The sequence below is a fragment of the Schistocerca nitens genome, chromosome 11 (genome assembly GCF_023898315.1).
Source record: "Schistocerca nitens isolate TAMUIC-IGC-003100 chromosome 11, iqSchNite1.1, whole genome shotgun sequence".
Taxonomy (NCBI): domain Eukaryota; kingdom Metazoa; phylum Arthropoda; class Insecta; order Orthoptera; family Acrididae; genus Schistocerca; species Schistocerca nitens.
In genome coordinates this window covers 200922046-200949333 of record NC_064624.1, presented here as the reverse complement: position 1 = coordinate 200949333, position 27288 = coordinate 200922046, and the positions used below count along the sequence as shown (strand labels likewise).

General features: G+C 44.6%; 1 protein-coding gene across 2 annotated transcripts in view; it reads left to right on the top strand.

The window, feature by feature from the left end:
* The window catches only part of LOC126213308 (uncharacterized), a 229667-nt gene that overhangs the window by 39335 nt on the left and 163044 nt on the right, over positions 1-27288 (top strand). For both annotated transcript variants that reach the window (XM_049940995.1, XM_049940994.1), the window contains exon 4: positions 11085-11321. In XM_049940995.1, the coding sequence (XP_049796952.1) occupies positions 11085-11321 (237 nt within the window). The remainder of the gene's footprint in view (positions 1-11084; positions 11322-27288) is intronic.

The window sequence follows — 27288 nt, the reverse complement described above, 5'->3', positions numbered from 1 at the left end:
GCCATTCAAACACAAGAGTACGGCTCGTGCTCTGTCCCCCAAACACTTGTTGAATCATTGCAAGGTTGTCCGTTGCACTTTTTCCGAAATTCACATAATCTGATACATACACGCTGTTCTTCTGTTCCTGGATCCATCGTAAAATTGCCACACACCAGAGTATTACGGAAATCACTGTGGACATGCAACTCGTCCTCCCAGCTGAATGCCACTCCGCACACTGACTAGTCAGATATGCAGCTCTCGCCACCTAGAGGTGCAGAGATCTACTACTCCTACTTTCCAGATGGCAGCACCAGTCTCGAAAATTTTGGATTTCACCTCATATTTGTGGCAAACGGTTTCTCATCTGCTCCGATTCCAGTAGTGCCTTAAAATCGCTACAGAACCAGTGCCCAGTTGAGGAGTTGCTCCGGCTAATATTTGACCAACTGTAGACACGTCAGTGGTAGGATAAGCAGGTGTCATTCTGCTGGATGCGAGGTTGTGTAGGGATGTGAGGAAATGAACAGGCAGATCGGACTACCGAGGAGGCCTGCACAGTGTCCCAGAGAGCCTGTATAGGGGGAGAGTGGCCAACTGGATGATACGGCGGCCATTTTTCTGCCAAACTGCGGGCGTGACTTTTGAATGGCCAGTAGTGGAGTACACACTCACCGAATCAAAAGCACAAGACAATATGGCGAAATCATTCGTTAAATGCCTTTGTTTATAAGATTAATGTGTTATAATAATTTTCACACAGCAAATTTACAGGTCTGTTTTCAAATTTAACTATGTATATTGCAAGTTGTTTTACATGTAGGAAAAAGCAAAAACGACTTGCTTCGCATAGATAAGAGTACTCGGTTGGTTTCCACGAGGCTCCCGCTTGATTTACGTCAGCCCTGTAGACTGCGACTGCCCACTGCTTTCGTCTTTCTTCATTGCGTGGAAATGCTAACATGCGAAATCCACCTTCGCCTCTATTGGAACAACCAAATGCAGCACAGCCTGGCATCGTTTACGAACGTCTGCAGAACGAATTACAGATGTCAAAAACAATACTGTACAATTACTAACGTGTTTACTTCAAACATGTAGGCCTACCGACTTCATCACAAAACACTTCATTATTTCAACTCGTATTTAAGATCGCAAACACTAATTACTTACTAAAAACGATATACAACTAAATCAAACATGCGTGCACGACACATAACAAGTCTCTCAGCAATTCAAATACCTTTTAATCGTTTCCAAAAGTCCTCTGAACTTCAATTAAACTCAAAAGCACGGCGAACATAGGAAGCGCGAGAGACGTTTGGCGCCATTTTTCTGCCAAAGCTAATCGACCGATCGAGGCCAACTTCACTTGTGGCCACTCTCTCCGTATACAGGCTCTCTACAGTGTCCTATTCCCTTGAAGGCTGTAGTTTCTGCACTACACTGGAAGAGCGTGCAATCGTGGGGTGAGGAATGGCTGGCGGTGACGGCCAACGAGCTGCGGTTGGCGGAGTCGACAACCCGGCTGTGGCATTCATCCTTCCAGTTGCTCAGGCAGAATGAAGTAACTTTCACCTGTCTTAGAATTGGGCACTGCCCTCTCTCACAGTTTTTTACTCCGGCAAGAGGATCCGCCGTTTTGTGATGCTTTTGGTGTGCACATCTCTGTCCTCCATATTTTAACAGAGTGCATTTTATACTGTAATGCAAGGGCAGAAGCAAATATTTTAGCTGATGATATGAGTGTGACTAAGGTTTTTTAAAGTTTTGTGATGTGTCTGGACTGTGGCCTAAACTTCTAGGCCAGAGGTTTGAGTGTGTTGCAGAGTCGCTGGCTCCTCCTTTTTTCTTCTTGCGGTCAGCCAGCCACATCCGTCTGATCTGTTGTTTTAGCTCCTTACACCACTTTCAGCCTGTGTAGTTAACATTTTAATATTGACACAATACTTCATTCTGCGCTTCTGTGCAGTTACGTACACAGTTTGCTGTCGTGCACCCGTACAAACATCTCCGCTCCTCTTCTTCACTTTTTGTACACTGTCGTCAGTAAATGATGTGCTAGGGCATCGAGCACAATCTTACTCTTCAAAATCTTCTTGACCTTCTTTGAAACTTTTATACCACTTATAAATTTGTGTCTTACTCATAGTAGATTCACCAAAAGCCACAGTCAACATTTCGAATATGGTCCTGCATTTTATTCCATTTCTCAAGCAAAATTTAATGCAAATTATCTTTCTTGAATGTAAAAATTCGCTTAGCAATAAAAAATCTGTGTAACACTTTAGACTGCCGACAATAGACATTCAAAACAGATGAAACTGCAAACGTACATCAGGAACGTGTGTGTGAACAAGATCAAAAATAAATAAATTGAAAATCAGATGTAAAAAGCTGGTGAAATTAAAAAATTCCCTTTACTTTTTCATCACATCTCATATGTATTGTGTTTTATGCATTGGATAAGTATTTCGAGCAGATTAAATTTTTAATTGACAATAGCTATTTATTACAACAGAATCACTTCAGTTTCGTATTCTTTGCCATTAGTAGCTGTTGTAGCAGTATTAAGTTTCATCTGTAGCTGAAGAAGTAGCTCCGTACACAAGTCGGCTCTTCTTGCCTAAGTAGTAGCACATTTCTCTCAGCAATGCAATCTTACTGGGCAGTGAAACATACTTCTGTTTCAGAAGATTATGCTGATCGTTGTCGGCATCAGCGAACACACAGTTATTTTCTTTAGCATTGCATAAAACATTTTTCATTGCATATCTGTCCGTGGCAATAGTACACCAAACTCGGTAATGTGAACATTAGTGATTCTAACGCAGTAATAAATTTATCGAAGACAAAGTGAGTTATGTGACAGTGTGTCAACCATTTCAGTTTTAAGAATTCTACTTTTGGTTTGCAGTCTGCTTTCCCTTCTATCAGAGAAGTGCACAACCTCGTACTTTTAATAATATTAGATTCCAAGATATGAGAAGAGAACATTTAAATGACAGCGTCTTCAGCTCGAGTACATAGTATACGACCAAAATCGCCACTCGAGCCAGTCAGTAGCTGCAGCTGACAGTTTCTTCACGCAAGCACTCAATAGCTGTACCAATTTGCAACCAAATTATTTTTGCAAACCTGTAATAGACCGAAGCTACACTGTGTAGCATTTTGTCGCCACACTTCTCCTCTTTTCGGAAAATCCCTTCATATTGCAATGCGTGTGACATGCAGTAATACTGTGATACTGCTTTGAACAGGGTGTATACATCACGGTAAACCTGGGAAAAGTGTGGGAATTTTTTCATCTGGAAAAAATTCGGATTTTTTTAAATTCCAATATTTTTTCATTGTTTCAGTATCCAGCTAATTTTTTATACTTTTAATTGGTGAGAACTGATAGTCTAACAAAGAATTTTACTTTAGCCCACTACTGCAGAATAATATTGCAGCAATGAAACAAAAACACTAGAATAACACCAAAATAAAACATTAGTTGAAAAGAAAATTCGCCATTTACAATGACAAAACACAGTGCACACACAAGTGTTTGCTGACATTGAAATGTTTCAACGGCTTTAGGGTGAAGACTGTGTAATACGTTGTAACAACGAACTGCTTTTGATGAGTGTGACATCACAACTGTTCACATTTCCAAGAACTCGCAGGAAAATATTGCGAATGGTGGTTTGAGAAGTGTTACTTTCGAAGTAAATTTCCCATTACACAAGATGAATTATGTTACATGTGAGAATGTGCAATGAATTTTTTAAATTGCAGAGCATTTGACTCTCATTTAAAACTTAATGCTTCGATTTCCAGCCAGTTAGGAAAATTTTGGGCCTAGAAGACCAACCAGTTACGCCATTATTTAAAATTTTACTGGCACATTTGTATTTGATATATCTTTAAGGGTAACAGTGCTTAAAAAGACAAAGTGTCAAGGTCAGTTTTTCGTATTTTTTTAGTTGTTTCATAGATTACAAATAATGCAGTTAAGGTGATGAAAAGTATACTTATCCTTTTTTTTTTTTTTTTTAAAAAAAAAAAAAAAGTATGGTGAGTTTGTAAGCAGTTTCACATGTAATTAACTTTTCTATGGAAAAGGTGAAGTGATCGATGGAATCCATGAAATGTGCAGTGGGCAACAGTGAAATTTATAATTGTGCTTGTCAGGAATCCTACCTAAACAGACCCTCAGAAAACACCAGCAAAAAATTTTTGACAACTAGTGTTACATGTGAAAGCATAGCTCTTCTTGTAGCTTTTGTTGTACGTATATTAATTTAAACCGTTAACATTTCCTGTTTGTGTGTTCGTGCTACTTGGCCGACTACATCACATGCCCTGTGCAATGTGTGCTGTCATTGACTTGAGAGATCACCTACATTATCTATGAATGGCTGACAAAAGTGCACCGTAATCTCAATTTCAGTGTTTCTGAAGCCACCGTGCTGAATTTGGTGGTATTTGTGCTTGTTGTTGTTGTTGTTGTGGTCTTCAGTCCTGAGACTGGTTTGATGCAGCTCTCCATGCTACTCTATTCTGTGCAAGCTTCTTCATCTCCCAGTACCTACTGCAACCTACATCCTTCTGGATCTGCTTAGTGTATTCATCTCTTGGTCTCCCTCTACAATTTTTACCCTGCACGCTGCCCTCCAATACTAAATTGGTGATCCCTTGATGCCTCAGAATATGCCCTACCAACCGATCCCTTCTTCTAGTCAGGTTGTGCCACAAACTTCTCTTCTCCCCAATCCTACCCCCCTCCCCCCCTCCCCCTCCCAGGGGCTCCACAACTCTTTTGTGGATGTGTGCGTGGCGACATGGGGCTCAGAGCTATTGCAGCCTTCTTTCTCTCCAGGGCTGCATTTCCTTCCCCTTCCCCTCCTTTCCCCTCCTTGCTCCTTCCCACTCGGCCCTCTCTTCTCCCTCTCTTGGTGTCCTTGCTTATGTTGGCCCCCGCTATCCTCCTGGTTCTGTTGGTTTTACAATTTGGCTTTGTTGCGTTATCACCTCCTCCTTTTGGCTTTCCCTGGTCCCCCTCTGGGGTTTGACCTCCATTACAAAATTTCTCCTCCGTTGTGTGAGCCATTTGGGGAAGAGCACCTTACCTAGTGTCTCCGACGTGCGCCCTCCTAGTACATTCCACCTTTCCCTTCACGTCTTTGTCCGATGCTAGGGTGCGTAGCCAGCACGGTAGCCAGCCCGTGTGGTGGGGTCGCTATGTACCCTTTTGGTTGAGCCCCCTGAACACACAGGGATCACACTTGTGATACCTGAGCTGTGACCTCCTCGTGCATGCCTCGGAGTGGTTGCTCGTCATCCTGGAGCATCGGAACTCCCAGCAATGGCCGCCGTGCCAGACGGCCCTCGCTGTGGCCTGGTGGCGCCCGTGAGGAGAGCCCCTGATCGGAGTGGGTGGTATCGGGGCGGACGCTATGCAAATGAAACGCATACGGGTCCAGAACTCTGGCCGTTCTTCTGCGGCCGTCTCTCTGCGTGGAACTGATTCCTCGAGTGCTGCTCCTCTTGCCCCTTCGGCCTTCCCTTCCGTGGCTGCCCCCTGGGAAGAGGGTCGGGCCCGTCGGCTAGGGGCGAAACCTTTCCCCCGTTATCTAGTTTGCGCCAGGACTGATGGAGATACTTTCACCAATACCAAACCTTTATTCTTTGTGGAACACGTTGAAGACAAGTTTGGCGAAGTGGACTCCCTGAGCGAGATGCGGTCGGGTTCGTTGCTGATAAAAACTGCTTCAGCTGCCCAATCTGCGGCCCTTCGTGCCTGTACCCATCTTGGCACAATTCCTGTGTCCATTACCCCCCACCAGTCTCTAAATATGGTACAAGGTGTGATTTTTCACAGGGACGTCATCCTTCAAACTGATGAGGAACTTCGGGACAATCTCGGACGGCGGGGTGTTCACTTTGTTCGGCGTGTTCAGAAGGGTCCTAAAGATAATCGTATTGATACTGGTGCGTTTATCCTGGCCTTTGAAGGGGATACCCTACCTGAGAAAGTTAAGATTATGGTCTATCGCTGTGATGTGAAGCCGTACATCCCACCTCCTATGAGGTGTTTTAAGTGCTTGCGTTTTGGCCACACGTCTTCTCGCTGTTCCCAGGCCCCTCTCTGTGGTGACTGTGGACGTCCACTCCATGAGGGGAGTCCCTGTGTTCCCCCTCCTGTGTGTGTAAATTGTCATGGCAGTCATTCTCCACGTTCACCAGATTGCCCAGTATATAAGAAGGAAAAGAAGATACAGGAGTATAAGTCCCTCAATCGTTTAGCCTACACACAGGCTTGTAAGAAGTATACACGTCTTCACCCTGTGTCCGTGTCATCTAGTTACGCTTTGGTTACATCTTCACCCCTTCCTCTCCCTTCCTTACCCCCATCCCGGACCCCTCTCCTCCCCCCCTCCCCTGCAGCTCACACACCTTCTCCTCTCGGTGCTGCTCCCCATCCCCAGCCGGAGAAGTGTCCCACTCCTTCGACGTCTGCCGGTCCAGGGCGCCTCTCTCGGGATGCCCCTCCCTGGCACCTTCCAGACCAAAGGTCTGCTGCCACGCGACGACCACGAGAGCCGCGGTATGCCGGCCCCCGGGTCGCCCGGTCTCTTTCTGTTCCTGATCTTGCTGCAGCTGGCTCCTTTATGCCACACAGCCCTCCTCGATCTCAGCCTGAGAAGAAGAAGAAGAAGAAGAACAAGAAGAAACATAAGTCCTGGGACAAAGAGCCTCTGGTGTCACCGGAGGTCCCATCCCCGGCTTCACAACCGGATTCTGACCTGTCGTTCACGGATGTCGCCCCCTCCTTGTCGGTGACGGGTGGGGACCCGGCGGTATGACTGGCTTTGGCGTGTTCAGCCCTCATTTAAACCATCGTTCTGTGGTTCTCCAGTGGAATTGTAATGGATACTATCGTCACCTTCCAGAATTGAAATCCCTTCTTTCGTCTTACTCTGCAGCTTGTGTGGTTCTCCAGGAATCTCATTTTACTGATGCTCACCGACCCTCTGTGGGTTTCGTGTTTTCTGTCGAAATCGGGTCGGACACCTGCGGGCTTCTGGTGGCATTTGTACGTTGGTCCGTACAGACATTGCTAGCACGTGGATTCCTCTTCAAACTACATTGGAAGCGGTTGGTGTTAGGGTCCACCTGCACTCTGAGGTCACGGTTTGCAATCTTTATCTCCCTCCTGACAAGACACTTACACCTACTGCCCTTCTTCAGCAACTTCCTCCTCCCTTCCTCCTTCTCGGGGATTTTAATGTTCATCATCCCTTGTGGGGCAGTGCCTTTCCATCTAGACGAGGTCTTCTCATAGACCAGTTTATTGCAGACCACGACCTGTGCCTTCTTAATGATGGCTCCCCTACTCATTTCAGTGCAGGTCATGGTACCTTTTCTGCCATCGATCTTTCTCTTTCTCCTCCCTCTCCCCTCCCTTCGTTACACTGTTCGCCACACGACGACCTTTGTGATAGCGACCATTTCCCGTCGATTCTCTCTCTCCCTTCCCGCTCCCCGATGGACAGGTTACCTCGTCGGTATTTCCGACGCGCCGTCTAGCCTCTATACACTGCAATGGTCGTGTTTTCTCCCTCTTTGTCGGGTTGTTTTGATGACGTCCTACGTGACGTGTCTGACGCGATCGTTCGCGCTGCTAGCCTTGCTGTCCCACGCTCATCTGGACCATTTCGTCGCCGGCAAGTCCCGTGGTGGAATACGGCCATTTCCGTTGCCATCTGTGATCGCCGTCGAGCTTTGCAACACTTTAAGAGGCACCCGTCCGTAGCCAGCCTTACTACCTTTAAACGCCTCCGCACTAAAGCCCGTTATTTAATCAAACAGAGCAAGCGGATATGTTGGGAACGATTTGTTTCTTCCCCCGGTTCTACTGTCCCTCTGTCTCGGGTATGGGCTACACTTCGTTCTCTCCAAGGTTGCCATCGGCAGTCCACCCTACCAGGCCTTCACCTCCCAGATGGCATTTGTACGGACCCATTAGTTCTTTCAGAACATCTTGCGACCCATTTTGCAGTGGCATCAGCGTCAGCCTCCTATCCGGCTGCTTTCCTTCACCAGAAACAGCGGGCCGAAGCTTCCACCTTATGTTTTACCCCTTGTGAGTCAGAATCTTACAACGAACCTTTTACTGAATGGGAATTTCTTTCTGCTCTATCTTCTTCTCGTGATACGGCCCCTGGCCCAGATTCCATTCATAACCAGCTGCTTCAACATCTCAGTGCTCCACAACGGCAACATCTTCTTCGGGTGTTTAACCGTATCTGGCTCCGGGGTGACTTCCCTTCTCAGTGGAGGGACAGCATCGTGGTTCCTGTCCTTAAACCTGGTAAGAACCCCCTATCTGTTGACAGCTATCGGCCAATTAGTCTGACCGATGTTGTTTGTAAGTTACTCGAACAGATGGTAGCCCGTCAACTTAATTGGGTCCTCGAATCTCGGGATCTATTGTCCCCTTACCAGTGTGGCTTCAGAGAGGGACGGTCTCCGATCGATCATTTACTTCGCTCGGAATCCGCAGTTCGGCAGGCTTTCTCCCGGCGCCGCCATTTGGTTGCAGTGTTTTTTGACCTTCGCAAGGCCTATGACACGGCCTGGCGCCGTCACATCTTACTTACCCTTCATCAGTGGGGTCTTCGGGGCCCACTCCGGATTTTTATCCACCAGTTCCTGTTCCGTCGGTCATTCAGGGTTCGAGTTGGTACTATTTTTAGTTATCCACGGACCCAGGAGACGGGCATCCCACAGGGTTCTGTCTCGAGTGTCCTTCTTTTCCTCATTGCTATCGATGGACTTGTGGCCTCTGTCGGTCCTTTGGTCGCCCTGCCCTGTATGTGGATGATTTCTGCATTTGGGTTAGTTCCTCCTCGATGGACTCTGCAGAGTGGCAGCTCCAGGTCGCTATATGGCGTGCCTCTGCATGGACCCTCTCACACGGGTTCCAATTCTCTCCTCTAAAATCGCGGGTGGTCCACTTCTGTAGCCGTACTACGATCCACCCTGATCCAGAGCTATATCTCGATGCACGACGATTGCCTGTGGTCCCACAGTTTCGTTTCCTGGGTCTTCTTTTCGACAACAAGCTCACTTGGCTGCCCCGTATCACACTTCTGAAGGTAGGATGTTTCCGTGTCCTTCGCTTCCTTGCCCACTCCTCTTGGGGTACGGACCGTTCCCTCCTCCTCCGTCTTTATCGTGCTCTAGTTCTGTCTCGCTTGGACTATGGTTGTCAAGTTTATGGTTCAGCTGCTCCTTCCACACTGCACGTGCTGGATCCAGTCCACCATTGTGGTATCCGTTTGGCCACTGGTGCCTTCCCTACTAGCCCTGTTGATAGTCTCCTGGTTGAAGCTGGGATCCCCCCCCCCCCCCTTTCTGTTCGGCGGTCCCAGCTTCTGGTGTCTTAAGCACTCGCTATCAGTTCCTCTCCCACTCATCCTTCCTATTCTATCCTGTTCCCAGCCCATGGACGTCGCCCACCCGATTCCCGCCCTCGGGCGGGTTTACCGGTTGGGCTCCGCCTTGCGTCTCTTTGCCGTGATTTTCGGCTTCCTTCTTTGTCCTGTCTTCCTCGCTCCCTCCCCTCCACCCCCCATTGGTTAGTTCCTCGGCCTCGAATTCGGACGGATCTCCGCCAAGGTCCGAAAGATTCCGTCCCCCCGATGGTGTTTCGTTCCTTTTTCCGCCAAATGTTATGGGAGTTTCGGGATGCTGTTGTTTTTTACACTGATGGCTCTAAATCTGCTGATCATGTGGGGTATGCCTTCACGTCCTCTGTCGGAACGGAAAGTCATCTGCTGCCACCTACATGTGGGGTGTTTACTGCGGAATTGATGGCAATTTCCCAGGTCCTTACCTTTATTAAACAGTCCCGACACAACCGCGTTTTGTTATGTACGGACTCGATGAGTGGCCTTCTTGCTATTGACCGGTGTTTTTCGCGCCATCCCTCGGTCTCTGCCATCCATGACCATCTCGCTGATATTCACCGTGCTGCTTGTTCTATTGACTTCCTATGGGTCCCTGGCCATGTGGGTATCCCAGGTAATGAGCTCGCTGATCGTTTGGCTGGGGGAGCAGTCACTTACCCCCCGTTTTCTGTAACCCCTCCTGCAGCGGATTTACAGCTTCACATCAAATCCCACTTCGCACAGTTGTGGGCCAACTCTTGGGGGGCTATTCCCCTGTCTAATAAACTTTGTGCGATTAAGGTGACACCAGGCCCGTGGCGTTCTTCCTTTCGCCTCTCCCGAAAGGACTCGACTGCACTGTGTCGTCTCCGCATTGGCCGTACCGGGCTGACCTGTGGTTTTCTTTTGCGTGATGAGCCACCCCCACTTTGTGGTTGTGGCGCCTTCCAGTCAGTAGCCCACATTTTGATTGAATGCCCCCTTCTTTTGGCTCTGCGTGCTAAGTACAGACTCCCCCTCACTTTACCTTTGATGTTGGCTGACGATTCCCGGATGGTCTCTCTGGTTCTCGGTTTCCTCCGGGAAAGTAGTTTTTATTCTCAGTTTTAAGGTTTTTAATCTCTCTCTGGTGTTGGGGCAGGGCGGAGAGTGTTAGGGTATCTCCCGCTGTAAGCCGTGTGTGTGTGTGTGTGTGTGTGTGTGTGTGTGTGTGTGTGTGTGTGTGTGTGTGTGTGTGTTTTTTAAAAAAGGATTGGTTAGTCCTCTTTTCCCATACGTACTGCTACATTCTAGCGGTTGCACCTTTTAAGTCACAGGTGGTCTTGCCTATGCTGCTTCAGCATGGCGTTGGTTCGTTCTCTTGCTGACTTCCCTCATTTTGTTTTTACCATTGACAACATGACTGCCCTTTTACGTTTTTAGCCTTTTCCCTTTTATTGTTCTGACTTTCCTGAGATGTCACACTAGCGGAATGGACCACATTTGAAACAAGGGACTGATGACCTTGCTGTTTGGTCCCTTAAACCCCACACAACCAACCAACCAACCCAACCCCATCCCAAGAGTGTAAGTTGGTACATAGAAACTGAATGTAGATGTATTGGTATTTTCTGTGTAAGTGTGAGCTATAACAAGGAGCCACGAGTGGAATCGTGATTGCAGTGGTTCGCCCCGCCTCGGTCGACCGCCGAAGAACCGGCCGCAAAACCAGACGGCACTCCAACCCGCGCCCACCTCGGCGTCCGCTTCGTCGTCGGCACGTCGGCCGCGACCCGTGTACAACACGGAACTGGCCAAGCAGGTGATGCGGGAGCTGAGTTCGAAGCGGGTGGGGACGACCGAGGGTACCGCGCGCAAGTCTCACCTGCACCACTACGCCTGCTTCTACTGCCATCGCTGGTGAGTTGGCGGGCTGCGGGTCCGCACGCACATTCTGTGGATCGCTTATCGGGTACCTGTACACTGATCAAAATTACTGAGCAGTCGACACCTGTCGCGTGGCGCTACAGTGTCGCCACGTCGGCTGTCGTTCAGTTAAAGGTGACACACAAACACGGAGGTTCATTTCACAAGTTTTGAAATGCTTTTTATGTAATGTGGAGCAGTGTTTGATGTGGCAGTGGGAATGCAAGACTTTCTGACTGCAGTCGGTTTTATGTGCCCGATGACGTGTCTTGTAGCCCTTTAATGTACATTCGTTCCTAACCTAACCACAATCTACATCTCCAGCTATACTCTGCATATCCCCGTGAAGTGAGTGGCAGAGGGTACGTCCCATTGTACCAATTATTGAGGTTTCTTCCCATTCCATTCACGTACAGCATGTGGGAAGAATGATTGTTTGAATGCCTCTGAGAGTGCTGTAATTATTCTAATCGTATCCTCGGGATCCCTCTGTGAGAGGTACGTAGGGGGGTTTTAGTATATCCCTGGAATCATCATTGAAAGCCAGTTCTTCAAGCTTTGTTAGTAGACTTTCTCAGCGTAGTTTACTTCTGTCTTAAAGCGTCTTCCTCCAGTATGTCTGTCACCCTCTCCCACTGACCAAACAAACCTGTGGTCCTCTCTGTATACATTCAATATCTCCTGTTACATCTGTTTGGTAAGGGTACCACACACTCGTGCAATATTCTAGAACTGGTCGCGTGAATGATTTGTAAGCAATCTCCTTTGTAGACTCATGTACATTCCCCCATATTCTAACAATAAACCAAAGTCTACCACCTACCTTACCGACAATTGAGCCTGTGTGACCATTCATTTCACATTCCTACAAAGTGTTAGACCCTGATATTTGTACAAGATGGCTGATTCCAACAGTGATTATTGATGTTATAGTCATAGGATACTATGTTTCTTCGTTTTTTGAAGTGCACGGTATTGTGTTGCCAAACGTGTAAAGCAATTTGCCAATCACTGCACCACTTTCAAATCTTATCAAGATCTGACTGAATATTTATGCACCATTTAGCGGAGATGCTGAGTCGCAGATATGTACAGCAAAAAGATTTCCACACTTGAAGCTTTCGGCCAATGGCATTTGTCAATACACACACACACACACATACATGTGACTGCAGTCTCAGGCAACTGAAATCACACTGCGGGCAGCAGTATCAGTGCATGATGGGAGTGGCGACTGGGTGGGGGAGGGACAGTATGGTGGGGATGGCGGACAGGGAAGTGCTGCAGGTTGAGCGGTGGGCAGGGGAAAGGTATGGGGGGGGGGGGGAGGGGGGGTAGCAGAAAGGTGACATACAGAGAAATAGAGAGAAATAAATATTTATATTTTTTTAATATAAATTATATGACTTACCAAATGAAAGTGCTGCCAGGTCGACACACACACAAACAAACACAAACATACACACAAAATTCAAGCTTTCGCAACAAACCGTTGCCTCATCAGGAAAGAGGGAAGGGGAGGGAAAGACGAAAGGATGTGGGTTTTAAGGGAGAGGGTAAGGAGTCATTCCAATCCCGGGAGCGGAAAGACTTACCTTAGGGGGGAAAAAAGGACGGGTATACACTCGCGCGCGCCCACACACACACACACACACACACACACACACACACACACACACACACACACACATATGCAGACACAAGCAGACATATTTAAAGACAAAGAGTTTGGGCAGAGATGTCAGTCGAGGCGGAAGTGAAGAGGCAAAGATGATGTTGAATGACAGGTGAGGTACGAGTGGCGGCAATTTGAAATTAGCGGAGATTGAGGCCTGGTGGGTAACGGGAAGAGAGGATCTGCTGAAGGGCAAGTTCCCACCTCCGGAGTTCTGACAGGTTGGTGTTAGTGGGAAGTATCCAGATAACCCGGACGGTGTAACACTGTGCCAAGATGTGCTGGCCGTGCACCCAGGCATGTTTAGCCACAGGGTGATCCTCATTACCGACAAACACTGTTTGCCTGTGTCCGTTCATGCGAATGGACAGTTTGTTGCTGGTCATTTCCACATAGAATGCATCACAGTGTAGGCAGGTCAGTTGGTAAATCACGTGGGTGCTTTCACATGTGGCTCTGCCTTTGATCGTGGACACCTTCCAGGTTACAGGACTGGAGTAGGTGGTGGTGGGAGGGTGCACGGGACAGGTCTTACACCGGGGGCGGTTACAAGGATAGGAGCCAGAGGGTAAGGAAGGTGGTTTGGGGATTTCATAGGGATGAACTGAGAGGCTACGAAGGTTAGGTGGACGGCGGAAAGACACTCTTGGTGGAGTGGGGAGGATTTCATGAAGGATGGATCTCATTTCAGGGCAGGATTTGAGGAAGTCGTATCCCTGCTGGAGAGCCACATTCAAAATCTGGTCCAGTCCCGGAAAGTATCCTGTTGTAACATTACGAGTCAAGACAGCTGTAACGGAACTTGAATAGCGTAAAGTTATCGTTAAAAACGCACGCCACGCGATTTGTTACGATTTGGTCGGTCATAATAGTGGTAACATGCTTTTGAATACAATTAAAATATAACGGCGATACCTGTTTAGTGTTATTGGAAATAATATGTAATAAATTAATGAGTAAGGTAGCCTATCCTATAAGAAGAGGTAAAATTCGGCATATTAAGGTGTTTTGCTTTATATCGACTAAGCCGATGATAGGTCTTTTTTTTTTCTTCCGTTTACTCTTAGAAGAAAAAAAGAAAACAAGTAACGAAGTGCTAATTGTGCATTGTGAAAATATAGGGGCGAATTTTAAATAGCTACAGTGTATAATCAGACTAACAAATGGACATTCAGTTACTTGAAATAGCGGACAGCGAAGTGTGGTCATTAAATTGAGTACACCTACAGGGCGGTCAATTCCGGGATAAGCCTACTCGCATCTCACGAGGGACGCGGTATTGAGACGTTTTTTTTTTTATTGTATCACGGAGAGCGGGCTTCAATTTATAAAAAGGAGAAAAGCTGTATCATTATCCTTGACTGTTGGTGTTAAGCAACCAAAACTGTTCATCAGAGGGTTTCGGTGAATGAGTGGTGAATGCGAAATGAAACTGAGAATGAAGTTATGTTAAATGAAGCAGAAGGGACAAGACAGTTTGGTCGTATCTGTTATTATTCCATAAACTGTAACATTTCTTCTCGTAGTACGAAGCCTTTATAGACGATCGTTATGACCATTTGCTTTGAAGGGATCTCGTTATGAGTTAAGTTTTGGGGACCTGGTCAACAGGGGATAGTTCGTAGATCTTAACTGCTGCAGCTATTCTGGAATCAGGTGCTACCGTGACCGTTGTGTGTTGTCAATGGCTTAAGGTCATCATATTTCATGCTCTAAGATCGATGCGCCTTTCCTCTTGGTATAACGGTGTCTCACGGTAACCACGACAACGCCGATGGCGAAGGAAGATACGGTAGAAGTGGCGCCACAACGTGCGGCTCGATCGAGGAGGATTGCTGCATCGAGTCGAGTGTCATCCGGATTCACGAACCCTAGAGTTGGAAAATATTGTAGCAGCCAGTGAGCCTGTCCAATGAAAGAGGTATTCTTCAATAATCGCTAAAAGTGAGCGATACTACCAGGTATGATTAAAATAACTGTATAATTATAAAAAAAAAGGAAGTTGAGACTTGTGATTTCGGTAGATAAATATATATAAATACATAATGAAAATAAGTGTATGTCTTGGTAGTGAATAATCATGTCAAAGCGAACGAAAAGAATACATGATAATGTGCAGTTGAGTAGAGTAATGAGTAGAGAGAGAGAGAGGAAAGTGAAGAGGATAGGGATGATGCATCCCATGAGCTCAATGTGGGACAGGAGACATGTACAGATAATAATACAGTTATTGATTTAGAGCCGTTAGGAGATTCAAATACAATGATAAGTAAGGTAAGCAGCGTGGGAGAACATAAAGATCTTGAGGTTTCGGAAGTAGATCAGCAAGTTGATCCTCAAAATGGAAATATTAATAAAAAAATATTTGATATGCTGGTATCAATAAATACTCAAATGGGTGTAATGAATGGAAGATTTGGTTCACTAGAAAGAGATAATAAGCAATTAAAAGAGGACAATCAAAAGTTAAATGAAAAATTTGAGGCCAAATTTGGTTCATTAGAAGTTAAAATGGATTCTTTGGAAAGCAAACTGAACACTTTTGATTATAAACTAGAAAATACTAAGAAAGAATTAAAGGCGGACTGGGAGACTCAATTAAATGCGAAATTTGGAGAACTAGATGTAGAGTTTTCTAACACCTTAGAAAGGCAATATAATAATTTAATGGGAAAACTTCATGACGTAGAAAAGAAGTATGAGGTAGTTTCGAAGAGTTATGATGGCCTGTCCAATAGGATGGTTAAGTGTGAAAGCAGCTGTTTCAATGCTAGCGCACAGATAGAAGAGCTTTCGAAACAAATAGTCGAGTTTGAGTCCGATGCTCGTAAGGGGATTGACAAGTATTTAGTAGATCAAACTAAAAGACTTGACGAAGATCTATCTGAATGGATAGAAATAAAAGGAAATGAAATTGTAGACAAGGTTAAGACTACTATTGGATCCCAGCCAAATGAAAATATCAATGAGCACCTAAGTAGAAATGATGAATTAATTAAGCTCTTCACTAGTGAATTTCAGAAAATAAAAGACAAAATAGTTGATGAGTTACCTAAATGGCAAAAGGAAACCAATCATAAATTGGCGGAGTTAGAACGAAAGTCATCACAAAATTTGTTGACAGAGGACGAACGTTCGGAGAATAGGTCGAAAAACAACCGAACATGTGATAATACGAAGTACAATTGTGGTGAAAATTTGCATTGGGAAGTTGATGATTCGGTTGGTAAAGATGATGATTCTTTTGGTCAGCGAGGATATTTGTCTTCTTTAAAGGTGGAGAACAGCATTTTAAAAGTAGACAATTCCCAACATTCTCCACTGAAAAGAACAACCTGCATCCGAAAATCTTTATCAATAATTTCAAAAGAATATTTCCGCGTAGCTGGTCAGAACACGACCGACTTCAATTTATAGTATCCAAAATTACCGGAGAAGCCGCATTATGGGCCGCCGAAGTAAGTGAAAGTTGCCATACTTGCGCTGAGTTTGAACAACTTTTTTTGGCTAAATACTGGTCGTCGAGTAAACAAGAGAAATTAAGAAAAGAGGTTTACCAACCTGAGTATTTTAACAGTAAAAGGAGTACTTTAAGGCAATATTTTGAAAGGTACATAAATAAGACACGTTATTGGAGTGATCCAATTTCTCACAAGGAACTGATCAGAATTTTGAAGGGAAGGTTTCCCATAAATATACGTGAAAAGTTAATAAATGTTCCTGACCACGATGTAGAACAGTTCTTGTTGGTGATTGACTCTATAGATATGATTATGGAAGACGCAAGACAATGGAAGACGCAAGACAATGGAAGACGCAAGACAATGGAAGACGCAAGACAATGGAAGACGCAAGACAATGGAAGACGCAAGACAATGGAAGACGCAAGACAATGGAAGACGCAAGACAATGGAAGACGCAAGACAATGGAAGACGCAAGACAATGGAAGACGCAAGACAATGGAAGACGCAAGACAATGGAAGACGCAAGACAATGGAAGACGCAAGACAATGGAAGACGCAAGACAATGGAAGACGCAAGACAATGGAAGACGCAAGACAATGGAAGACGCAAGACAATGGAAGACGCAAGACAATGGAAGACGCAAGACAATGGAAGACGCAAGACAATGGAAGACGCAAGACAAATGAGTAGTAATCAAATGTCGACTCCCACTCATAGTAATACGAATAATTATAATAATAATTTAACGTATGATAATAATAATACCGAAAACCAGGTCAAACCCGCATCACAGGAGCGCGGACAATCTTCATCCTATGGTTGCAATAAAAACAATGATTATAATAAATATAGAAGAGATACTTACTGTGCTAGAGGTAAACCTCGATATGGTGACGCGAATGTGCATAGTAGTGATATTAATAAGAGTAACAGATACCCAAGTGATGAACCCAATTGTATTCGACCTTGGGAAGATAATTCGAAGCATAATGTTCATCGGCAGGATGGAACAAATGCCTCGAGTCCTCATCCAGCACAAGGAGTTATACCAATGGGTGAAGGAGCATCCAATGTGCGACGGGGTGAATACCATAACTCGGATCATACTGTACGGATTGTGGAAGTTCATGAACCCCCACCGATGACTCAACGAGATAGATTAAACTAATACCAGTCACCAAATGCCTTCATAGGATGACTGGAAAGGAGAAGGAAGGCAGGCATCAATTTGAAATGAGACTATTAAGGTACAATAATAATCAGGATATAAGGAATGAGTTAATTGAAGAAAAACCTGAAGTTTCTAATAAATGTGGACAAATTTTACAGCCAATAATTCCAACAAGTATAAATAATGTTGATGTTGAAATATTAATTGATACTGGAGCAACTATTAGTGTCATGACGATGGACTGTTTAAAACAGATAAGCCGAGGGGTAAAAATGCCCACTTTTCCTATCACAGGATGTACCGTGTCTGGCGTGTTCAGCGCAAAAATGCAAAAAGTTGTGAAACAGGTACGTGTTGACATTACAATACAGGGGGCTCAAATAGAAAGTACATTCCTGGTTGTTCCTAAAATGACAGTACCATGTATCTGGGGTTTGGATTTTTTATGTGAGACCGGTGCAATCATTAATTTAGAGAAAGGTGAATGTATATTTAATTCCAATGGTAATGTTTTGACAACCACCCTGAGAAAGGGCCGAGTAATTCCAAATCAATTGTGTATGAATCTAATGGTAAAATATGTCAGTATTGATGATGAAAATGTGTATGATATATGCCTTATTGAATGTTCTGAAGAAATGATGGATAAAATGTCATTGCAGGAAAAGGTGTTAGAATCAGAATATTTATCTGTTATCCAAAGGGATGAACTGTACTACTTGTTGGAAGCATATCAGTCAATTTTTAGTGAACGTCCGGGTATAATAAAAGACTTTGAATACCATATAAAGACGTATGCACATAAACCCTTTTGTCGTACTTCCTATTCTATCCCATGGACAAAGAAAGAAGTAGTCAGAAAGGAAATCAATAAAATGTTAGAATGGGGTATTATTGAGCCCTCAGATTCTGAATATTGTAACCCTCTTGTGGCGGTAATTAAACCCAATGGTGACATCAGATTGGTGTTGGATGCCAGAGAGATCAATAAGATCATTATACCTGTACAAACGCGACCGGAGAACCTAGAAGAGTTAGTACAAAAGTTTTATGGTGCCCGCTTCTTAACTTCTTTGGATATGTGTAGTTCATATTGGCAAACTAGAATATCGAAAGAATCTAGAAAATGTACTGCATTCGTTTTTCTGGGCCGAAGTTACCAGTTTACTGTCATGCCATTTGGGTTGAAAATAAGCGGTGGTGTATTCATATCGGCCTTAGATACCGTACTGGGCAGAGACCTTTTGAATGAAGTTACTTTATATGTGGATGATTTGCTAATTGCTTCTGAAACTTGGGAGGAACATTTGGACTTATTAAGAAGAGTTTTTGCGAAATTTTTGGAATACGGAGTTACTGTAAATTTGAGAAAATCCAAGTTTGCTCATAACCAATTGAAATTTCTTGGACATATAATCACTCCTGAAGGGATAAAACCAAATCCTAAAAAGATGGATGCGATTAACAGATGTGCTTATCCAAAGAATAGAACGGAATTAAAGTCATTTATCGACTTAGTTTCATTTTTTCGACGATTTTTACCCAATCAGTTAGGAAGCCAAGACTGTTTGTTACGGCTGTTAAGAAAAAATGTCATGTGGGAGTGGAATTCCGAATGCACGCAAGCTTTTGATAACATCCGCAATGCTTTGACTAATGCTCCACTGCTACATCATCCGAGACTTGATCAAGATTTTTATATTGCTGCGGATGCTTCTGAAACAGGATTGGGTGCCACTCTTTTCCAGATGGACAATCCAGAAGATATCAGTACCATCAAAATAATTGGGTTTGCCAGCAGAGCACTCTCTAGCTGTGAACGTGCATATTGTACTACTGAATTGGAAGTACTGGCCGTGGTCTGGTCCCTTAGGAAGTTTCGCTATTTTGTATATGGAAAGAAGATCATTGTATTCTGCGACCACAAAGCTTTATCTTTTATTTTAACAGGAAGGATGTTCCATTCACGTTTAACCCGGTGGGCCTTGCTACTGCAAGAATATGATATTACGCTCAAATACATCAGAGGGAAAGACAACATCATAGCCGATGCTCTTTCAAGACTACCGAAAAGAAAGAATGACGACGAGTGTGAAGAACGGACTATTGACTTTAAAGTCATGAATTTATCAAGGCAATATTGTGAGAGGCAGATTTCACAGCTATCTCGAAGTCTTCCACAACTGCAAGAAGATGATAAGTTGTGGAAAGCCATTAGGCGTGCTGTTGAAAGCAAACGCTAAGTCACTCTCAAGAACAGTATCAATTAAAATCCGGAATATTGTATCGGAGGAAGGATGAAGAAGATGTTTGGAAACTTTGTGTTCCAAATAAATATTTAGAATCACTAGTATGGTACACTCACTTGAATTGGGGTCATTTTGGTTCCGCTAAATGTACAGCCAAAATAGCACAATACTGCTATCATCCAAATTTGGGACGTATAGCTACAAATATTCTTAAGAAGTGCAAAATATGTCAGAAGGCGAAACCCATAAACTATTGTCGGAAAATAGAATTACATCCTATCATCCCACAACAACCTTTAATGTTGGTGTCATGTGATGTCTGTGGGCCATGTCCCATGACACGTGGATGGTTCAAATATGTATTGGCTTTCTATGATCTCTTTTCAAAATATGTGAAATTATATCCTTTGAAAAATCTCCACGTTCGACCCATGTTACGCAAATTTATCAACAACTATATAACTGATCTTGGCAAACCTATAATGATCTTGACTGACAATGCTGCTTATTATACAAGCAAAGTATGGAGAGACACTATGAAAGAACAAGGAATCCAGCACATTTACATCTCAAGATTTTACCTTTGTGGAAATCTGGTTGAAAGAATCTTCTGAGAGTTGAACAGATTTTTACGGACGTACATACCCAAACAACATTATAAATGGATCGATTTGATTTATGAATTTGAGAAAGTGTATAATGACTTACCACACTTATCGACAGGTTATTCACCTAACCAAATAGTATTTGGTGAAAGTATTGTGCCAGAATGGATGAAGAAATTACCTGCGATAGAACAAAAGATTACCAAGAAAGAAGATATGGTGAAGAAGGTCTACGAAAACCTGAAGCATCAAGCACAATTGAGAAAAACCCGTTTTGATAAAAATGTGAAGAAAGTAGTCACATATGATGTAGGGGAAGAAATTTTATTGAGAAATCACCCAAAAGCATCAACCAGGAAAAGACTGAATAAGAAATGGCAATATTTATATACAGGTCCATATAAAATAATGAAAATACCTCATGAAGGGAGCTACCTCCTGGCAGATTGTGATACTGATGTAATTAAAGGCTTGTTCCCTCACATAGACCTGAAGAAGTATTATAAATAATGAGCAAAATATAGATTCAAGAAACACTGAATGATACCAAGACTACACTCAGTGGACTAAATAAAAGCACCAATGGATAAATATGTACTTATACTAACTTACAAAGAAAATTAAAGAATGTACCGACGATTTCCATGAGATACCTTCTTGGTATCAACAACAATGACAACGCTGAAATACGATTTATCCTCTCACCGAACAGCGAGGATGGATGATTTAAAAGTGGAATTAAGAGGAAAAGAAAAGGACCAAATCCTCTCTGGTTAAACAAGTGGCCTGATAAGGGTTTTGGCCTAGGATGCCAATCGTCGAACCCGGCTGTGATCCCTGCCTTGCACAGTCGGTTGAAGAACTGAGGGCTTCATCCAAGAAAAAAAAATGTGGTGTGAATATGAAGTGATTAGTGCGAAGTGTTTCTAAGACAACCTATAAACAAATGTGGAATTTAGTTAAGGGCATTTTGTCTAGGCCCATTAACTCAACTTAAATATTGTAGATTGTATGTACTGACTTGTTGAGGGAATCTGAGAGTGAGTGTATTCGCCGAAACAAATACCCTCTCCTGTCACAGTACACAAAAAAATAAGCCTGTTCTGTCTGGAACCCTCTTCAAGACATCACAGTCTGGGGGGCCGTGTAACATTACGAGTCAAGACAGCTGTAACGGCACTTGAATAGCGTAAAGTTATCGTTAAAAACGCACGCCGCGCGATTTGTTACGATTTGGTCGGTCATAATAGTGGTAACATGCTTTTGAATACAGTTAAAATATAACGGCGATACCTGTTTAGAGTTATTGGAAATAATATGTAATAAATTAATGAGTAAGGTAGCCGATCCTATAAGAAGAGGTAAAATTCGGCATATTAAGGTGTTTTGCTTTATATCGACTAAGCCGATGATACGGCGTTTTTTTTTTCCGTTTACTCTTAGAAGAAAAAAAAAAAAGAAAAAACAAGTAACGAAGTGCTAATTGTGCGTTGTGAAAAATATAGGGGCGAATTTTAAATAGCTACAGTGTATAATCAGACTAAAAAATGGACATTCAGTTAGGCGAAATAGCGGACAGTGAAGTGTGGTCATTAAATTGAGTACACCTACAGGGCGGTCAATTCCGGGATAAGTCTATTCGCATCTCACGAGGGACGCGGTATTGAGACCGTTTTTTTTTATTATATCACGGAGAGCGGGCTTCAATTTATAAAAAGGAGAAAAGCTGTATCATTATCCTTGACTGTTGGTGTTAAGCAACCAAAACTGTTCATCAAAGGGTTTCGGTGAATGAGTGGTGAATGCGAAATGAAACTGTGAATGAAGTTATGTTAAATAAAGCAGAAGGGACAAGACAGTTTGGTCGTATCTGTTATTATTCCATAAACTGTAACATTTCTTCTCGTAGTACGAAGCCTTTATAGACGATCGTTATGACCATTTGCTTTGAAGGGATCTCGTTACGAGTTAAGTTTTGGGGACCTGGTCAACAGGGGATAGTTCGTAGATCTTAACTGCTGCAGCTATTCTGGAATCGGGTGCTACCGTGACCTTTGTGTGTTGTCAATGGCTTAAGGTCATCATATTTCATGCTCTAAGATCGACGCGCCTTTCCTCTTGGTATAACGGTGTCTCACGGTAACCACGAAAACGCCGACGGCGAAGGAAGATACGGTAGACTGTCACAAGTGGGGCACTTTCGTGGTTCTTCTGTGGGGGATTCTGGGTTCGAGGGGATGAGGAAGTGGCTCTGGTTATTTGCTTCTGTACCGGGTCGGGAGGGTAGTTGCGAGATGCGAAAGCTGTTGTCAGGTTGTTGGCGTAATGGTTCAGGGATTCCGGACTGGAGCAGATTCGTTTGCCATGAAGACTTAGGCTGTAGGGAAGGGACCGTTTGATGTGGAATGGGTGGCAGCTGTCATAATGGAGGTACTGTTGCTTGTTAGTGGGTTTGATGTGGACGGACGTGTGAAGCTGGCCATTGGACAGGTGGAGGTCAACGTCAAGGAAAGTGGCATGGGATTTGGAGTAGGACCAGGTGAATCTGATGGAACCAAAGGAGTTGCGGTTGGAGAGGAAATTCTGGAGTTCTTCTTCACTGTGAGTCCAGATCATGAAGATGTCATCAATAAATCTGTACCAAACTTTGGGTTGGCAGGCCTGGGTAACCAAGAAGGCTTCCTCTAAGCGACCCACGAATAGGTTGGCGTACGAGGGGGCCATCCTGGTGCCCATGGCTGTTCCCTTTAATTGTTGGTATGTCTGGCCTTCAAAAGTGAAGAAGTTGTGGGTCAGGATGAAGCTGGCTAAGGTAATGAGGAAAGAGGTTTATGGTAGGGTGGCAGGTGATCGGTGTGAAAGGAAGTGCTCCATCGCAGCGAGGCCCTGGATGTGCGGAATATTTGTGTATAAGGAAGTGGCATCAATGGTTACAAGGATGGTTTGCAGGGGTAACAGATTGGGTAAGGATTCCAGACGTTCGAGAAAGTTGTTGGTGTCTTTGATGGAGGATGGGAGACTGCATGTAATGGGTTGAAGGTGTTGATCTATGTAGGCAGAGATACGTTCTGTGGGGGCTTGGTAACCAGCTACAATGGGGCGGCCGGGATGATTGGGTTTGTGGATTTTAGGAAGAAGGTAGAAGGTAGGGGTGCGGGGTGTTGGTGGGGTCAGGAGGTTGATGGAGTCAGGTGAAAGGTTTTGCAGGAGGCCTAAGGTTCTGAGGATTCCTTGAAGCTCCGCCTGGACATCAGGAATGGGATTACCTTGGCAAACTTTGTATGTGGTGGTGTCTGAAAGCTGACGCAGTCCCTCAGCCACATACTCCCGACGATCAAGTACCACGGTTGTGGAACCCTTGTCCGCCGGAAGAATGACGATGGATCGGTCAGCCTTCAGATTACGGATAGCCTGGGCTTCAGCAGTGGTGATTTTGGGAGTAGGATTAAGGTTTTTTAAGAGGGATTGAGAGGCAAGGCTGGAAGTCAGAAATTCCTGGAAAGTTTGGAGAGGGTGATTTTGAGGAAGAGGAGGTGGGTCCTGCTGTGACGGAGGACGGAACTGTTCCAGGCAGGGTTCAATTTGGATAGTGTCTTGGGGAGTTGGACCATTAGGAGTAGGATTAGGATCATTTTTCTTCGTGGCAAAGTGATATTTCCAGCAGAGAGTATGGGTGTGGACAGATATATTTTTCCCATGTGGAATGTTTCCCTCTGTTATATTCAATTATATATATATATATATATATATATATATATATATATATATATATATATATATATATATATATATATGATTATAATAGAGGGAAACATTCCACGTAGGAAAAATATATCTAAAAACAAAGATGATGTGACTTACCAAATGAAAGTGCTGGCAGGTCGACAGACACACAAACATACACTCAAAATTCAAGCTTTCGCAACAAACTGTTGCCTCATCAGGAAAGAGGGGAAGGAGAGGGAAAGACGAAAGGATGTGGGTTTTAAGGGAGAGGGTAAGGAGTCATTCCAATCCCGGGAGCGGAAAGACTTGTCCGCCGGACAAGGGTTCCACGAACGTGGTACTTGATCGTCGGGAGTATGTTGCTGAGGGACTGCGTCAGTTTTCAGACAACACCACGTACAAAGTTTGCCAAGGTAACCCCATTCCCGATGTCCAGGCGGAGCTTCATGGAATCCTCAGAACCTTAGGCCCCCTGCAAAACCTTTCACCTGACTCCATCAACCTCCTGACCCCACCAACAGCCCCCACCCCTACCTTCTTCCTAAAATCCACAAACCCAATCATCCCGGCCACCCCATTGTAGCTGGTTACCAAGCCCCCACAGAACGCATCTCTGCCTACGTAGATCAACACCTTCAACCCATTACATGCAGTCTCCCATCCTTCATCAAAGACACCAACCACTTTCTGGAACGCCTGGAATCCTTACCCAATCTGTTACCCCCGGAAACCATCCCTGTAACCATTGATGCCACTTCCTTATACACAAATATTCCGCACGTCCAGGGCCTCGCTGCGATGGAGCACTTCCTTTCACACCGATCACCTGCCACCCTACCTAAAACCTCTTTCCTCATCACCTTAGCCAGCTTCATCCTAACCCACAACTTCTTCACTTTTGAAGGCCAGACATACCAACAGTTAAAGGGAACAGCCATGGGTACCAGGATGGCCCCCTCGTATGCCAACCTATTCATGGGTCGCTTAGAGGAAGCCTTCTTAGTTACCCAGGTCTGCCAACCCATAGTTTGGTACAGATTTATTGATGACATCTTCATGATCTGGACTCACAGTGAAGAAGAACTTCAGAATTTCCTCTCCAACCTCAACTCCTTTGGTTCCATCAGATTCACCTGGTCCTACTCCAAATCCCATGCCACTTTGCTTGACGTTGACCTCCACCTGTCCAATGGCCAGCTTCACACATCCGTCCACATCAAACCCACCAACAAGCAACAGTACCTCCATTATGACAGCTGCCACCCATTCCACATCAAACGGTCCCTTCCCTACAGCCTAGGTCTTCGTGGCAAACGAATCTGCTCCAGTCCGGAATCCCTGAACCATTACGCCAACAACCTGACAACAGCTTTCGCATCTCGCAACTACCCTCCCGACCCGGTACAGAAGCAAATAACCAGAGCCACTTCCTCATCCCCTCGAACCCAGAATCCCCCACAGAAGAACCACAAAAGTGCCCCACTTGTGACAGGATACTTTCCGGGACTGGACCAGACTCTGAATGTGGCTCTCCAGCAGGGATACGACTTCCTCAAATCCTGCCCTGAAATGAGATCCATCCTTCATGAAATCCTCCCCACTCCACCAAGAGTGTCTTTCCGCCGTCCACCTAACCTTTGCAACCTGTTGGTTCATCCCTATGAAATCCCCAAACCACCTTCCTTACCCTCTGGCTCCTATCCTTGTAACCCGCCCCCGGTGTAAAACCTGTCCCGTGCACCCTCCCACCACCACCTACTCCAGTCCTGTAACCCGGAAGGTGTACACGATCAAAGGCAGAGCCACATGTGAAAGCACCCACGTGATTTACCAACTGACCTGCCTACACTGTGATGCATTCTATGTGGGAATGACCAGCAACAAACTGTCCATTCGCATGAATGGACACAGGCAGACAGTGTTTGTTGGTAATGAGGATCACCCTGTGGCTAAACATGCCTGGGTGCACGGCCAGCACATCTTGGCACAGTGTTACACCGTCCGGGTTATCTGGATACTTCCCACCAACACCAACCTGTCAGAACTCCGGAGATGGGAACTTGCTCTTCAGTATATCCTCTCTTCCCGTTACCCACCAGGCCTCAATCTCCGCTAATTTCAAATTGCCGCCACTCATACCTCACCTGTCATTCAACATCATCTTTGCCTCTTCACTTCCGCCTCGACTGACATCTCTGTCCAAACTCTTTGTCTTTAAATATGTCTGCTTGTGTCTGTATATGTGTGGATGGATATGTGTATGTATGCGAGTGTATACGTGTCCTTTTTTCCCCCTTAGGTAAGTCTTTCCGCTCCCGGGATTGGAATGACTCCTTACCCTCTCCCTTAAAACCCACATCCTTTCGTCTTTCCCTCTCCTTCCCCTCTTTCCTTTTGAGGCAACAGTTTGTTGCGAAAGCTTGAATTTTGTGTGTATGTTTGTGTTTGTTTGTGTGTCTGTCGACCTGCCAGCACTTTCATTTGGTAAGTCACATCATCTTTGTTTTTTATGTGTGTGTGTGTGTGTGTGTGTGTGTGTGTGTATATATATATATATATATATATATATATATATATATATATATATGCCAGGTCGATAGACACACAAACATACACACAAAATTCAAGCTTTCGCAACAAACTGTTGCCTCATCAGGAAAGAGGGAAGGAGAGGGATAGACGAAAGGATGAGGGTTTTAAGGGAGAGGGTGAGGAGTCATTCCAATCCCTGGAGCGGAAACACTTACCTTAGGGGGAAAAAAGGACAGGCATACACTCGCGCGCGCACACACACACAGATCCTTCTGCACATACACAGACACAAATGTCTGCTTGTGTCTTTCCCTCTCCTTCCTTCTTTCCTCATGAGGCAACAGTTTGTTGCGAAAGCTCTAATTTCGTGTGTATGTTTGTGTGTCTATCGACCTGCCAGCACTTTCGTTGGTAAGTCACATCATCTGTGTTTTTAGATATATTTTTCCCACGTGGAATGTTTCTTTCTATTATATTCATATCATTAATTTGAACCCAACAATTACATTTGTTATTATCACTTTTGCATTTCGAAAT